The following is a 16,938-nucleotide window of genomic DNA, read 5'->3' as shown; positions in this document are numbered from 1 at the left end:
CCTCTTTTACAATACAAATTGCTTCTTGGCGAGTGTTGGGCCTTTTTGCGGCGTACATAAGTATGTACAGCATGCTACGAATTCATTGAATTCATGTCGGTGTGGTTGTAGCGCCCCGAATTCAACTCGTGGCTGAAGACCTCTTCGCTCAAAAAGTCACTTATGTGGCTTGACCACTTTCATCCAGTCCCAGCGTCATCGGTCTTTATTTCTTATTCGGCAGAGTGTTGAACGCGATTTTTATACCCGGTAGTCGAAGAGTAAATAGGGTATATCGTATTTGTGCGAATAACGGTTGTATGTAAAGCACAGAAGAAAACGTTTCCGACCCCATAAAGTATATGTATATATTCTTGATCAGCAGCAATAGCCGAGTCGATTAAGCCATGTCTGTCTGTCCGTCCGTCCGTCTTGTTTGTCGGCTAGTTCTCAGAGACTATAAGAGCTAGACCCACCAAATTTTGGCTCCAGACTGCTGTATGCTCACACTGAAACCAGTGTATTTAAAAAATGAGCCCCGCCCCCTTCCGCCTCGCAAAAGGGCGAAAACCCAAACCTACAATTCTGAAGATAAAAGAACGAAGAAAGAAATCAATTTCCAGTGGCTAAACCCACCCCGTCCAGCAGCTTATATTTGTTTTTTGCACATTCTCTCATTCACACTCTGCTTCTGCAGTATGCTCCAGCTCCCTCTGCCGCGTCTCTGCCACTGGCAGTCTGCAGTGTGTGGGTCTAGGAAAGGGGGGCGAGCTAAAGGAGCGTGTTGGCGTGAGAAGTGTTGTAGATGTAGATGACAGCTGAAGAAAAATTTTAAAACTTGACAAAAAACCGCTAAGGTACAGATGTAGTACTGAGTACCGGGTATAAAAGTTGTGACGCGTAAGAAGCGTCTCACACGTCCCTTCTCGTTAAAACTGCATCACATAAAAAATGTCTGTCAACGCGAATCAGCAAGTTATGGCGATTTGGCTCGATTGCTGATTTCAGATGGGGTTTCGCTTCAGTTCAGTAGTCGAACACGTTAAATGGTATAATGAGTAGATAAAATAAAGTACATTTTGCTTTAATTTTTGTCTTGCTATATTCCTCTAATATCCTACTTAGCTAGGCAGTATTTTTGAGGACCTATTTATGTACATACATATGTATGTATACAACAAAATGTGTAAATAATTATAGCTATGTAAATATGTACATAAATATGTACAATGTACCGCATGCTCTCTCCCTCTCTGTGCCTTATGGTGACGCTGTTCTTTAAAGGACAACATTATGCTGTTGGATAATGCTGGGAGGGGGATCTCTCTGAGATCTTACTCAATATCTGACGCACTTGTCATAAGAGATGGGGAAAACATAGAGAAAGTGAGGGGAACCGCGTTTAAGTTCAATGATAGTTCTTGTACTTGCTTATATTTTAAAGTATTTTACTTTACACTTCTGTTCTCCCACTACATCTCTCTCTCTCTATCTCTCAATCTTCTCACAATCTCCTCCGCCAGAGGGCGCACACTGTATGATAAAGCTTGTGTGAGAGAGAGGGAGAATGGCATGGCATGAAGCAGATGCGGCATTCATGAATTACATATAAATATGAATGGGAGCTTGGAACACCAGAATGCACAAAATATAAGTGTAAATATTTATTATTAAAACCAAGAATAAAAAAAAATTGTGTGTTAAATGAACATGGCATTAAAACATCTGAATATGTACATATGTATGTATGTATGTAGATATGGATTTACGTAGCCTTTATGTATGTGTGTGTATATTTGTACTCTTAAAGCTTAGATAGAAGAAGAGGGACGAGTATAGCAAGGAATGCACTAGAGAAGCGGCGACTACTGCCAATATTTAGGAACGAGCTGGGCCGGTCCTGGACCATATTCCAGATACCCTGGGGACGGCATCACATCGACCCTGGAAAAAAGTTGAATTTCGAGATAAAGTTAGCAGCAGTGTCGGAGGGATATACAAACCGCATGGGCTCCGGCTGTGAAGGAGCGGCACGATAGTAGCGCGGTCTGGGCGCCACATAGTTGCCAGAAGCGAAGCTGCGTGGATTGGCGACGGGAAAGCGAATGGAGGCGTCGTTTGAGGACCGACTGCCGACCCGAGCCCGGGCTCGTGATCGCGATCGCGCGACTGTAGCGGTGCGGGCAGTGGCAGCCGCTGGTCCGTTTCCTGCTGCAGCGACACCGGTGGCGCCGGCTGCTGCCAAGCCGCCACCAAGTCCCAGTCCCAAACCAGAAAGACCACCAAGTCCGCCCAGACCGAGGCCTACGGATCCTGCGCCAGGCACTGGCGTCTGCCACATAGCGGCTAATTGAATGGGCACCAAGGCTGGCAGCGAGACGGTAACCGGCACACCGGGAGGAGGTCCGGCTGGAGCCTCTGGGGCCGGTGCCTCCGGTTCTGGTTCCTCTTCCTCCTCCTCGGGGGGAGGAGGAGTGGTGGTCACCTCTGGCTCTGGCTCGACCTCCGGCTCGGGTGTTGGTGGAGGAGTCGGCTTGTGCTCCACATCTTTCCAGGCTGCCAGCAGAGCGAGAAGCTCGTCCTTTGTTACGTGCGGGCTCGACGAGGGTGGCAGGGGGCTGAATCCGAAGCTGGGACTGGGACTGGCCCAGCCGCCTCCGCTGCTCCAACCGACCGGTGGACCGGGTGGGCCAAAGAGGGAGCGCTGTTGCCGATGCGGCTGCTGCTGCGGGTGCACCGGTCCGAACGGATAACGCAGTGGCTGGATGATCTGGGCACGGACCTGGCTGAGGGACAGCAGGACCAGTGCTAGGCAGCGGAAAATCTTGTGGGTCTGCATTGCTTAGGATCAGCTCGAGTGCGCGATGTTATCTGTGCATCAATTGGCGACCGAAGCCTTTTATATGAGCCAGGCCGCTCCTGGACATGCCGTCTCTGGACAGACCAGGCCAGGCCAGTCTGAGCCTGATCGGGTCGTGAATTGGGTTAACAATTGTCTGCTCTGCATCAAACTGGACCGGCCAAGAGCGGGCCGGAAGCTTCAGACCGCGAGGCAATCGGCACTCGGCATTGGCTTTTGGTTAACTGGTTCAAAACATTATTTACGCATTTTAGTGGGCCTAGGAAGTTTGCACCATTTATGGCTTCCATTGCATCACTGCAGCGAAGCCTAAATAAATGGACATGGAAAAAGTAGACACAAAGAAAGGAAAACGGGTTCGCGTGCACGCAGCCACACAACTGTGTAGCATAGTGTTCGCGCCTTGGCAGTGGCTTAGTTGACGGCGCGAGCCGTCGAGTTCCACGACTTTTTGTCCTCGCGAAACTGTGAATTACAGCTCGTAGGTAGCCATCGTATTGGAGTCTCCACCAACGGCCTCTCAGCGCGTGTCACTATCAGAAGCGATTCCAACTAATGTTGGCCTGTCATCGATCATGATTGTCGCATGCTCACCGCAAGAAGAGGTTTCCTGGCGATGGCGAAAAACTTGTAATCCATCAAGGACACCTCCTCGTGAAGCTGGCTGACGGCCAGTTAAGCTCCACCAAGGAGCAATATATTATTCTTATATAGTAATGGTCTAGCTAATATATTGTTTAAATATTATATTAACTTATGAATTAAACGAATAGTAGAAGCAACGCAATCGATCCGCCATTCTGTTTCAACGATTTACGCCTGCGCGGAGAACGTAGATACGTTTTGCACAGTGGCGCCCTCTCTAACTAGAAACATCGATATCAGCATGAGAATATATTGCAGGGCCATCGGCTAGGGCTGGAACGATATATCCAAACCCAGCTTTGCCATTGCAACATTCCGGCAACGAAAGAGAAGCAAAAACAAACAGCAGCAGCCACAGCTCAACTTCGGCACTCGCCTCCCCGAAATCAACACGACAAAGTGTTGGCAGAGTTATTTTCTCGCCGTTGTTATTTTTGTTAGTGATAGTGTTGTTGTCCATTGCCAAAGAATATATGTACGAACTCGAACGTGATCGGTGGAGATCTCTACGCGCAGAATCAGCGGACACAGACACAGCCACAGCCTCAGCTCAGTGTGTCACTGCCAACGTCATAGCAAGTGTAGGCTTTGAAAACCACTACTCGAAATATTGTGCACTCTACTCGCGACTTGCCAACTAGTTCTAATACGTGTTATTGCTAATCATTGTGTTTTTCGATTGGCCGAGTGCTGTGCGTCGAGCAAAATGAAATTAAAAAAATAACATTGAAAATCGCTTAACAAAGACAAAAGTACCAAAAACCGCTGTCGGGTAAGCCAAGGCAGGAGTCATACCAACAATTTTATGCAATTGTGCAGGCCAGTGTAGTTGCTGTAGGTACACACGCACACACACATGCACATGAATGGGATGTACCATAACGAAAAGATAAAGAAACGGCTGTTCTCTGTCCCTTTTGTGCCTGCCTGACTATCCGATGCAGCGGAACGACATTGGGAATTCAATTCCCACCCTCTGTAGAGCAGCCTCACACACACGCAGCCTTAATCGTGCTCACTAATTCTCTTTTCGCCGAATCCTTCCGGCTTGGCTTTGGTTTTTATTTATGTTCGCAGATTTAGTTGATTGGGGTGCGCTGATTTAGATTCGATCTCTGACCAAGAGCTGCTGCACAGCGCCCAAACCAATGAATCACCCTCGTAACCAATCTCCTCCCCACCACCGCAGAGTCAGAGGCAGCTTTTTCACTGGTTATCAATAAATTTACATTTTCGACTTTTGATTAGTCAGCAGGCATCAGGGAAATACTACGTTTGTACATATATACGTATGTACATATGTACATACATATACATATTTTCTCTGGAATGATACCAATGAACACTGAAATATTTATTGGTGAAAAAATACGCCATCTAGAGAAAAACGAGAAGGGACGTGTGAGACGCTTCTTACGCGTCACAACTTGTATACCCTGTACTCAGTACTACATCGGTACCTTAGCGTTTTTTTTTGTCAAATTTTACATTTTTTCTTCATCTGTCATCAACATCTACAACACTTCTCACGCCAACACGCTCCTTTAGCTCGCTCCCCCTTTCCTAGACCCACAAAGGCAGCGGCCGCACTCTGCGCGAAGCAGAGTGTGAATGAGAGAATGTGCAAAAAACAAATATAAGCTGCGGGGTGGGTTTAGCCACTGCAAATTGATTTCTTTATTGTGGCTATAATAATGATCCAATCGGATCGTCCAATTTGGCGATCTAATAGATATGGTCATTCCCTACAGAATGGCGTTTTTTAGATTTATGTATCTTCAATCGTCTGTCTGTTTTATCCCCAAAACATTCAATCTATGTACACAAATTGTCCTTCTGCCACCATGCATGGAGATCCAAAGACTAAATGTTATTTGTAAATTTGCATATTAGTTTGTTTGTAACTTATCATACCTACATGTGTACAAATGTGCATAGATCAAGTTCTTTGCCTAGATAGTCAATTAAAAGTACATGGTCTTCTGAGTTTTCGGAATATGTTCTTACATACATATGTACATACATACATATATACATATGTATGTATATAAATACAAATGTGTACATATGTACATATGTATTCAATATTCAATCCCTTTGCAGAGGCAGAAAAATAAAAAAAACTTAAAATTATGCACATACATAGATATTTATGTACATACATATGTATGTATGCATATGTACATAGTAATGTATGTACATACATTTGTTGATTGATCATTTTTTTTGGTCTTTCCTTTGGTTTATGTCTTGGTTTCCGAAGAATTTCGAGTTGTGGGAATCCAGGGCTGATAAGACTGTTTGGTGTGTAATTTCATGGATGTACTTAGACATTTACATACATATGTATGTACAAATGTACATATGCATACATATATGTTTGTATAAGCTCATATTGGCTTAGCTGCGTGTGCACAGTGCGTTTATAGGGGCGGACGAGTAAGAGCGTCGGGGTAATCCGCTCTTCCCGAATGGGGGAGCATTATCTCTAAAATCTGTGCCATCATCTATGCCAACTGTTTGTAAGGAATGGTTGGGCGGTGGGTGCGGGGGTTGCATGATTTCCATTTGCGGGGACCCCTGTCCCAAAATGAAGAGAACTGAAAACAAACACACATGTTGATCATGCATGAAAGCAACCAACCGCTTCGTTTAACCCTCGCCCCAGCTGCCTTTCTGGTGGCGGTGCTGGTGGTGCCTGCAGCGCCAGTTCTTCGGAGAGCATTTATTCCATACACCGGAAACATACATATTTAAATGCGTAACAAGGCGCATTTTAATTTAAACGATCCAAACAACACACAAAATAAATTAAAGTGTGTGTGCAAAGCAATTTTAGCCTCTCGTTGAATTTATGCAGGCGCAGCAGAAAACCTCCCGGGCATACATACATACATACATACGTACACATCCAAAAACACCAGCCTAATTGAGATTTCCATTGATTCAGAATATGTACATACATACATGCATACATATGTACATATGTACATACGTATCTGCTTGTCTTCCGTTGGTTGCATGTACATACAGCTGTGTTCAATGAAATAGTAGTGCCGCACCTCACCACTTTCAAAACTATTTTTAGGACATTTTCAATCATCCAAATTAAACAAGTGATACCTTTTTAGAAAGCCTAGAATGTACACATTACGAACCAGAAGGAATTTTGGATTAATTGCATTTCATCTTCTTGATTTACATGACTTTAGAAAAATACCCATAAAAACTGCTGTTCAATGAAATAGTAGTGAATTTTTCGAAAATCGAAAAAAAAACCGAAACTTAAGTTAATACCTATCTTTCATATTCTACATGTTTCTTGAGGTTTAATATTTAGTTTTTTAATAATTTTGATTTAGTTACTTCCTTACTCCCGCCTGGAAGGAATTAATAAGGTCCTGCCCAAGCTCCAATAGGATTTTAGCCAATCCTTTTTCAACCACTGGCTCTAACCTTACTCTGGATGCCGGAATTGTATTTATTATAATGCATTTGGCATTTCCCCATAAGATTTTGATAACATTCAGATCCAGGGACTGATTTGAACATCGAAAAACGCCGATCTTTTCAGATGAAACCCAATTTCCCCACCCAGTTGGCGAGCTTTCTTGAGTATTTAGGATCATTATCTTGTTGAAAGCTCCTCTTCAAAGGTTTTTTTCAACTGGAATATGAATGTAATGTATGAAAAAGCATGCTGGACCACAAAATTTTGTAAAATGCTCCAACTAGGAGGCTAGGAAGTACCACTTCATGTGGACTGGAGCTCATAAGGATCAGCCCAACATGCCCATACCGTTTTTTTCAAGAATTTGAACACTAATCTGATGTCTGTGAACGCCAAACCTATTCTTTTTGTTATTTCTTACCATATTATACAACTTTACACTCATCAGTCAAAAGTATTTTTTTGTCACTGCGACACAGCTCAGCCACATGCGTTCTTGCAAACTTTATCTGTATACCCCTATACTCTCAGAGACAAACGCGTAGCTTTCTGGGACTTCTTGCAATTAAATAATATGAAGTCATTCGTCAACGAGCTGTCATAACACTTACAGTGTGATATAAAATAGTTTTCATAATTTTTGAAGATATTGAAGACCTTGACCTTGCCTTCGACCATCTTCGACCATCTACTAAAAGACAATTTTTTCGCATAAAAAATCATTTTTCAGGGTGCTTTTTTTAGTTTAAACTATTTAATATAACAGTAAAAGCACATTCAAATTAGTTTTGAATTTCATTATACCTCCTGATTTTAGTTTTTAGTCGAATTCTAAAGTCTCCCATATTGGACCGTTCATTGATTACTTCTACGCTCCAAAAACAAAAGTACCGCTATTTTCAAACATTTCTTTCATCAAAATATTCAATATATAAACAAAGCTTACTGATGGTAACTTTTTTGAATTGATTTAACTTATTTTTTAATTTTTTTTTAATACTTGCACACAGCACTACTATTTTATTGAACAGCAGTTTTCATGGGTATTTTTCTAAATTCAAGTAAAACAAGAAGATGGAATACAAATGGAATAAGATTTCATCGGGTTTATAATGCTTACGTTCCAATCTTTTCAAAAAGGTATAAATTGTTTAATTTGAAAGACTGGAAGGGTCTCAAAAATAGTTGTGAAAGTGATGGGGTGCGGCACTACTATTTCATTGAACACAACTGTACATATTTACATACATATGTACGTATGTACACACATGTGTGCATAAATATGTATGTATGTACATATTTTGTTGTAAAGTTCGTGCAACTTCTATTGAAATGGTGTTGGCCGGGTCTCTGAGTTTTCGCGGGGGCAGAGAAGGGTAGCCCAAGACCGTTTCCAGTGCGGGCGCCGCTTCTGCGCCACTTATCATCTCGAAAAGAAAAGAAAATTAAAAATTGAATTGGTCGTAAAAAATACATTAAAATTGCAGCTGATAATGCCGCTCCACAAAGATAACCATTACAAATCCCTACAGCGAGTATTGAAATATGGAAGAACACGTGATTGTGCATTGTTAAGTGTCAAAGAACAAGGGCACACATTTAGCTTTTTGTTCAGTTTACGATGTTTCGACAGAACCTTTCAAACATTCATACATGCATACATATGTATGTATGTGCATATTGTATTTATGGACATACATACATATGTATATATATAAGTGTCTATAAACTTTATTTTACTTTCGCTTCCAATCATCCGCATCACTTCCCTGCAGAAATTAGCTTTAATCTAACCCAAACAATGGTGCACATCTATAAGTATGTACACAGGTTGTACAGGTTGTACATAGGTTGTAAAGAACTTTGTTTATCTGAAAAGCTAATTGATGCAGCTTGAAAGTGGACACAAACACTTTGTGGTTTTAGCTTAACGTCTGGGAAATATTAAAGTTTGAAATGGAAATGTTGATTTTTGTGACGTATTTTTAACAAGATGTCGACTTTAAAAACTCGGGAAAAGCCGAAAAAATATCATATCGAGGGTATAAAAGTGTGACGCGTAAGAAGCGTCTCACACGTCCCTTCTCGTTTAATTTCTATATCCAAAATTCTCAACTCCACAAGCTAAACGAGAAGGGACGTGTGAGACGCTTCTTACGCGTCACAACTTTTATACCCGGCACTCAGTACTACATCTGCAACTTAGCGGTTATTTGTCAAATTTTACATTTTTTCTTCATCTGTCATCTACATCAACAACACTACTCCCGCCAACACGCTCCTTTAGCTCGCCACCCTCCCCTAGAAACACACACTGCAGAGTCAGGGCAGAGGCATCGGCAGAGGCAGCGGCAGAGGCAGCGGCAGAGGCAGCGGCAGAGAAGTGTCAAGGGCAGAGGCCATAAACTGCGCGAAGCAGAGTGTGCTGCTATAAGCTGCGGGACCGGGTGGGTTTGGCCACTGAAAATTAATTTCATCATTGTGGCTATAATAATTATCCAATCGGATCCCAATTTGGTGATCTGATAGATATGGTCATTCCCTACGGAATGGCGTTTTTAGTTTTCTGCTCTCTTCAAAATTGTAGATTTGGGAGGTTTTCGCCCTTTTGCGGGGGCGGAAGGGGGCGGGGCTCATTTTTAAAATACACTGGTTTCAGTGTGAGCATACAGCAGTCTGGTGCCAAAATTTGGTGGCTCTAGCTCTTATAGTCTCTGAGAACTAGCCGACAAACAAGACGGACAGACGGACAGACAGACATGGCTCAATCGACTCGGCTATTGATGCTGATCAAGAATATATATACTTTATGGGGTCGGAAACGTTTCCTTCTGTGCGTTACATACATTCACTTTGTGCACAAATACAATATACCCTATTTACTCTTCGAGTACCGGGTATAAAAACTGGATGTTATCGAGATATGTACATCCCCACATTAAGTGTTTTAAACTTAAGATGAACGTTTCAGCAATGTCAGATTCCTTCAGGAGGTTAAATATGTACATATGAATCACATACATATGTACATTCGAGCATAGCCCTATTTTCTCTTAGGGTACCAAAATATTAAAAACCAGTCCCAGTAATTTAATTAGGAACACGCCAACTGCTAGGCTAGGCTTTTCGACGAGGAAGTTCAGATGGGAAATGGCAGAAAAAGATACTGCAGGCCATGCAGATTTGAATCAATCGAAAACCGGATTTATCATTGCACCATATGTACATATTACGAGTTTAAATCTTATAAAAAATGCAGAGCCTATAAATTAAATGTCTGGTTTGTAGACTTCCTCGCCCGTCCATGAGATCAGCCAGATCATGGCCTGGAGCCATGGCATCCTCAGAATTTGGCTACTTTGTCTATTTGGCTTCTACTCACTTAATTACGGGTAGAGTTGAATTTGTTTGGTTATCCAATTCAATATTTGTTTTACTTACATATTTAACTAATATTTTGTTCAATTGTTGACGACATTTTTATTTAAATACCTTCTATCGGATTGACAACGTTTAATGTTAACTCTATCTATATTCCAGCATGGACATAAACATGGACATGGACGTGGATGGTCCCGCATCCCAGTCGATCTATCCGCATTCGGCAACAATGTTTGCCGCCATCAGTGCCTGCGTCTTCACGACCATTGGTGTGCTAGGTAAGTGAATGAACTTACTTCATATGTCGTCTGCTAACCTGCTCGACTACTTTGGCCCCAGGAAACCTAATCACTTTGCTGGCTCTACTCAAAAGCCCAACGATACGGGAACATGCGACGACAGCTTTTGTCATATCGCTGAGTATATCAGACCTTCTATTTTGCTCCTTCAGCATGCCCCTGACAGCAGTTCGCTTCTTTAAGGAGGTGAGTCCGACCACGCATAAACATTACACATTCGGTAATTGAACTGAGCATAACCAGTAATCGTTTCCGCCACAGAGCTGGACCTTCGGCAGCACCTTGTGCAAGATATTCCCTGTCATCTTCTACGGCAATGTAGCCGTCTCCCTTCTCAGCATGGTGGGAATCACCCTCAATAGGTAGGTGTTGGCGGCAGGGCCCGTCTGCGAAAGGCTCTCGACTACTCCACAGACTGGTGTAATCGTATCCCTCTTCCAGGTACATACTCATCGCTTGCCATAGCCGATACTCACAGATCTACAAGCCTAGGCTCATAACGCTGCAGCTGGTCTTTGTGTGGGCCGTCTCCTTCTTGCTGCTGGTGAGTACAAATAAATACTAGGCTGCTATTAATTCCAGAAAATGTCAAATTTAATATATTTACTGTACTTATTGCAGCTGCCACCCATTCTGGGGATCTGGGGAGAAATGGGACTGGATGAGGCGACCTTCTCCTGCACAATACTCAAGAAGGAGGGAAAGTCCATCAAGAAGACGCTCTTTCTTATTGGTTTCCTTCTTCCGTGCCTGGTCATTATAGTCTCCTACTCCTGCATTTACATTACTGTGCTGCACCAAAAGCGGAAAATCCGAAGCCACGACAACTTCCAAATTGGCGCCAATGCAGCGGGCAAGGTCACATCTGGGGGCTCGTACGTGACCACAACGTGCACGAGAAAGGTTCGCGAGGATAATCGGCTCACCGTAATGATGGTGACCATCTTCCTATGCTTTCTCATCTGCTTTCTGCCACTGATGCTGGCCAATGTGGTGGACGATGAGCGGAAAACCTCCTATCCCTGGTTGCACATAATAGCCTCAGTCATGGCCTGGGCCTCCAGCGTCATCAATCCGATCATTTACGCGGCTAGCAATCGCAACTACAGGCAAGTGCCTTGGGAAACATTTCCCCCACCCACCATCCTCGTCCGCATCCAATCATATATTTCATTCCTCTTGCAGAGTGGCCTACTACAAGATATTTGCGCTTCTGAAGTTTTGGGGCGAGCCCCTGTCGCCGATGCCAAGTAGAAACTATCACCAAAGTAAAAACTCAAAGGAACTTTCGGGAGTCATCCGCAGCACTCCTCTCTTTCACGCTGTTCAAAAGAATAGTACCAACCAAATGTGCCAAACATATTCAGTATGATTCGATGTTGGACATTTTCCTTTGTATTAGAGCTGTTAACCATATCAATTACCTACCAACTACTTTTTAATTTATATGTGTACATAGACATGTATTCAAACGCATATGTAAGTCGGAAGCTACCGAAATAAATATAACTTTAGATCAATTGAGAAATCCATGTCTGATTAAACTGAATTTGCGGATGCGTGAAGAATTAGAAGCCCTGGGCAAGGCATTCACCCACGCTTGAAGTTTACTGGCGGTAGGACTAGGCCCCTATAAAGGATTGCTTTTGGTTAGGGTACACACCCAAGCATAACCAGTTACTTCGAATAATTTTTCGCACTACGAATAAAGTATTCACGATTTGACGCCGTCGGGGAAGCCAACAAAAACCAAAATCACAAATTCATAAAATGAGGCACACGCGTATTCACACTTCAATTGTAGACGCGCTCCCGGCATGGCGAGAAAAAAAATAGTTGTTAAATCACATTAAAAAAAATTGTTTATTTTTCTTTTCCTTCTATTTCGCTGGATAACTCTTAATGTCCTCAAGATGCGCAACATTAATTGTTGCAGTTTTATGCCTTGACGGCATATTTGCGCTGTGGGAAGATGGAACGCTTGCGAATTTCTTTCAGCGTCTTGCGGTTAGCATCGCGGGGCGACAGAGCTTTGCGGATGGCGCGGGTCTTCTTGCGGCGCAGATCCAGGGGCTTGTACTTCTTGTTCTTGAAGACCTTGCGCAGGTTCTCCTTCTGCTTCTGATGCATCACAATGTAGACGCGAGCAATGGCCTTGCGCACCACACGGCTGCAATGGAAAACAAACAATTCGGTGGTCAATCTTGAGGCCGGCCAGGGGAAAGGGATCTGGTCAAAACACTACTTACATCTTGGAGAGCTTGGATGGTGCACCTCCAGTGACCTTAGCCACACGCAGATTGAGAAGCTCATTCTTGAGCTCATCCAATTGCTTGGTGAGCTCCTTCTTGTCCTTGGTTCTCAGCTCGGAGCACTTGACCTTCACCTGAATGGGGCGAAAATTCGTCGAGTTATTAGTTATTCATACAAGCACACAACAAAATATTATTATCAACACGAAATACGAATTGGTGGCTTTGTGTTTCATCAATTCTTTGTATATATTATGCACTGATGTCTGTTCTTTTCATAGATTAGTTTTCACGCTAAATTCGGCACCAACCATTTTCCTCGCTAGTCACGTCAAAAAAGAAAGAAGGCACGATAACTATTAGACGTCAAAACGATTTCAGAGATTTGCGATGAACCAGCGCGCTGGTTCAAAATCCATGTCATCGAACCACTGTCGTTTGGTTCATTTGATTCTATATGTATGGGAATGCAAAAACTAACTTGCATATATTTACACATTTTGTTTACGATTATTTACAAAAATTTGGACTATATCCCTGAGATAATAATATACATTTTTTTCGACTAAAGCCTAGTACTCAGATCGAAAATAAAGGGGTCGCTAATAAAATCAGGGATGATATTCGTATGGAACCGATAAGAAAATGTTGTGCTGTTCGCCAGGCAGTACTCAGATCGACAAAAAAACAGGCCGAAAAAATCTAGAAAATCAGACGATAGTATTTTGCTAGTTTTGTATAGTTGCTAGCAGCTCGAAAAATAAAGATTTGTTTTATATTCCGAGAGGGTCCCTAGAAAACACAGAGTAAAGTCTCAATCAAATGGAGGCAATAATGCAGCTGAAGTTGAAAAATAAATGACCACCGTGCTTCTAAACGAGCTTAAGGCCATCAAACGGCAAAAAAGGAAACAGTTATTATAGATTAATGAGATTATATTGAATATAATTTTTTATTCTTTTTGTTCAATTTTCACACATTCTCAAAAAGGTAAACATATATAAAACAGGCAAAATATATTACAAATTTTGCTAGCAAGTTTTTTTTTCGATCTGAGTACTAGGCTAAACAGAAAGTCGGTTCATTCTGAGTTGCAGTTTCCACGTATCGAAATCATTGTAGCGTCGAGCCCAAGGTGACCGTTTAGAGTATATTTTATACTCTTTGGTATACTTTGAAGTCGAATTTGAGTCGATGGTATATGTATGTATATAGGTATATTTCGGAAATTGTTTGGTATATTACTGTATATTTTCAAAAATATATCAAGTAGTGGAGGCTCTACCAGACACAAGAAATTGTCTATGCAGAAGATCCGTCTGTTCGTCCGTACGTCAGTCCGACTTATTTGTCGGCTAGTTCCCAGGGTCTATACAAGCTAGAGCCACCAAATTTTTCCTCCAGATTTTTCCTGATTCGTTTGTCGAGGAAAAAAGTTTTACTTTGAAAGCCAGAAGAGCCGAATGAATGCAATAGCTACAGCCACTAACCTTATAGTATACCATATGGTTAGTACTACAGCTACTACAAAATTAAGAAGAATATTTCGGTATAATTTCAAAGCTCTGACGGTATATTTGATCGATAATTTCGCGGTCACACTGGTCCACCCATGTAAACAACCTACGGAACCTTGCTATGCCCAGAGACTCACTGAATAATCGGTTCTGTTTAACAAATTCATAGGAGCCAATGTGTTTTCTAAAGGTAAACAAGATAAATATTAATTGATAAAAATGGCTGATAGGGCTATCAAGCTCTTAGTCATCGGAGAAAGCGGTGTGGGTAAATCCAGGTAAATTATATATGTTTTATTTCTATGTCTCAAACCTGCTGCGTATTTTCTATACACGCACACCAAATCATATGTACATTTAAGCATACATATGTAAAAATGTATGTACATGTGTATAATAATTGTAACTATTTGCATCGTATGCTAACAACAGCTTAATACGGCGCTTTGTCGAGAACAAATTCGACGAGAATCATGACGTCACAATTGGCATGGACTTTAAAAGCAAGGTGATGAATATTGACGGCACTGACTTCAAAGTAGCACTCTGGGACACTGCGGGAGCCGAAAGGTTTCGCAGTCTAACACCGAGTTTCTATCGAAAGGCCCTGGGTGCCATCCTGGTCTACGATATCACGAACCGCGACTCCCTGGTCAAACTCGAGGCCTGGCTTGCCGAGTTGGACAGCTACAGCGATAATCCCAACATAGCCATAATAGTCGTGGGCAACAAGATCGACCAGGAGCGTGTTGTTGATCGCGAGGAGGGGCGCAAGTTTGCCCGAAAGCATCGTGCGCTCTTTATAGAGACGTCCGCCAAATGCGACCAGTTCGTTAGTGATGTGTTCAAGGATATTGTTGAGAAGGTAACTGATTTAATATATACCGATGTACATATGTATGTGTCTGAAGAAATAATATAAATTATTCCCTTGCAGATTGTATCCTCTGAGTATTTTGGCAATGGAAATGGATCCAATGGCATGAACATTGGAAGAGATCAAGATCTGGAAGAGCCTACATCGACGTGTTATTGTTGATGTCCGTGTGTTTCAGCCAGATTTTATGTGTGCTTTGTCAAATGTTTAGCTTGTATTTTCTTAATCGTTTCAATATCATTAGCATAAAGTCAACCCAACCCAACCCTTCAGCTTATTCCCCTATTAAGTCCATGCTCGGTCGATATAATGCATTCGATAGAATTCGTCTCTAAACAATGCAAAGCAGAATCGTATGATATAATAACTTCAAACAGTACAGTCCCAATTGAAGTTTCTTTATCAACTGAAATGAAAAGTTTGTTTACCAATGAGCTGTTTAGCAGGGAACACTCATTATTATTAGATGGCAATACAAGCAATAGCAAGCAGGAGCAGCCCACGGCCCGCTTCATGCACAACAGCATCTGAACGAATATTACAACGGCGACAACCTATTCAAATCAAATAGGTCAATTTTGACACGTTTCCTCTCTCTCACCATGCATGCTCATGCATAGATACATATGTATGTACTTACAACTTTGTACACATCTCGCAATAAGAAACGCTGATTTAATATTGCCTGTTGTCTGTATAGCCAGTATGGAACATATTTTACGAGTATCGAAGATTTGTAGACCCCACATGCTCGATCCTGATCCCGATACCCAATACCAATCTCTTTTGAATAGGTAATCAACATTCACATTTGTATTATTTGTTACCAGATCAGCTGTCAGCTACATAAGTAGTGTTAGTACAGTAGTGTATTGATGCATGTATATGTATGGTCTGATTTCAACGCAATCTTATCCTATACATTGCAGTATACATTGAGCTCTGATTTCTACGAAATCTGTGCATGCAATCCATTCTAAACGTGTCCATAGGTACATATGTATGTACATACATACGTATACAAGAAGGTGAGGCTTATTTCTTTGATAGAGGACTCTGAAAATGTCCTGTAAAACCGTGAGCAAAGCTTAGACACAAACAGATAAAAAGACGAGCATTGCTTATTATGATATGTTTTCATTTCCTGTATATACATACATATGTATGTACTTACATATGTACATATGTACATCCACTTTCGACCACAAATACAATACCCTATTTACTTCTAGAGTACCGGATATAATCATACATATGTATGCTTTGGAACAGGGATTCGTTTCTAAACGTTAAACATATGTACATTATGTAACGCACAGAAGGAAACGTTTCCGACCCCATAAAGTACATACATATATTTTTGATCAGCATCAATAGCCGAGTTGATGTAGCCTTGTCTTTCTGTCCGTCCGTCTTGATGAGCGCCTGGATATCAGAGACTATAAAAGCTACAGCCACCAAATTTTGCATCCTTCCCTCAAAAGGGCGAAAATGGCTACATTCACAATTTTAAACGATATTAACGATATCTATCAGATCCCCATATCAATTAGGATCAGCTCGGGCTATTATTATTATTGCCAGAATGACGAAATTAATTTGCAGTGGCTAGTCCCCACCCTTCCGGCCGCATTAAATATTTTTGTTGCTCATACTCTCGCTCGCACACTCAGCCTG

General features: G+C 41.9%; 4 protein-coding genes across 6 annotated transcripts; 2 read left to right on the top strand and 2 right to left on the bottom strand.

The window, feature by feature from the left end:
- Window positions 1-1,738: 1,738 nt before the first annotated feature.
- LOC117903071 (formin-like protein 14) lies at window positions 1,739-3,163 on the bottom strand. The gene is made up of 2 exons (XM_034814843.1): window positions 1,983-3,163; window positions 1,739-1,923 (listed from the first exon to the last, which is right to left on the bottom strand). Exons 1-2 carry the CDS (start codon window positions 2,816-2,818, stop codon window positions 1,845-1,847), a joined length of 915 nt encoding a protein of 304 aa, XP_034670734.1. The 5' UTR covers window positions 2,819-3,163; the 3' UTR covers window positions 1,739-1,844.
- A 644-nt stretch (window positions 3,164-3,807) lies between these two features.
- On the top strand, window positions 3,808-12,143 carry LOC117903044 (protein trapped in endoderm-1). Of its 3 annotated transcripts, none has more exons than XM_034814803.1 (7): window positions 3,808-3,885; window positions 10,476-10,594; window positions 10,656-10,801; window positions 10,877-10,977; window positions 11,057-11,159; window positions 11,237-11,724; window positions 11,801-12,143. In XM_034814803.1, exons 2-7 carry the CDS (start codon window positions 10,477-10,479, stop codon window positions 11,985-11,987), a joined length of 1,143 nt encoding a protein of 380 aa, XP_034670694.1. In that variant the 5' UTR covers window positions 3,808-3,885; window position 10,476; the 3' UTR covers window positions 11,988-12,143. The 3 variants fall into 3 exon arrangements, with proteins under 3 accessions (XP_034670694.1, XP_034670676.1, XP_034670685.1); XM_034814785.1 differs by having other exon boundaries at window positions 3,816-4,256; XM_034814794.1 differs by lacking the exon at window positions 3,808-3,885 and having other exon boundaries at window positions 10,473-10,594.
- Window positions 12,144-12,492: 349 nt separating this feature from the next.
- LOC117903103 (60S ribosomal protein L35) lies at window positions 12,493-13,322 on the bottom strand. Its single transcript, XM_034814921.1, has 3 exons — window positions 13,179-13,322; window positions 12,865-13,001; window positions 12,493-12,785 (listed from the first exon to the last, which is right to left on the bottom strand). Exons 1-3 carry the CDS (start codon window positions 13,179-13,181, stop codon window positions 12,554-12,556), a joined length of 372 nt encoding a protein of 123 aa, XP_034670812.1. The 5' UTR covers window positions 13,182-13,322; the 3' UTR covers window positions 12,493-12,553.
- A 1,181-nt stretch (window positions 13,323-14,503) lies between these two features.
- Window positions 14,504-15,526, top strand: LOC117903083 (ras-related protein Rab-18). The gene is made up of 3 exons (XM_034814887.1): window positions 14,504-14,662; window positions 14,817-15,249; window positions 15,322-15,526. The coding sequence occupies exons 1-3, from the start codon at window positions 14,604-14,606 to the stop codon at window positions 15,421-15,423; spliced, it is 594 nt and encodes a 197-aa protein (XP_034670778.1). The 5' UTR covers window positions 14,504-14,603; the 3' UTR covers window positions 15,424-15,526.
- The last annotated feature ends 1,412 nt before the right edge of the window (window positions 15,527-16,938 follow it).

Source organism: Drosophila subobscura, chromosome A (assembly GCF_008121235.1).
Source record: "Drosophila subobscura isolate 14011-0131.10 chromosome A, UCBerk_Dsub_1.0, whole genome shotgun sequence".
In the NCBI taxonomy this organism is placed as follows: Eukaryota; Metazoa; Arthropoda; class Insecta; order Diptera; family Drosophilidae; genus Drosophila; species Drosophila subobscura.
Note: the sequence above shows the minus strand (reverse complement) of the source record. Positions and strands in the feature narration are given on the sequence as shown.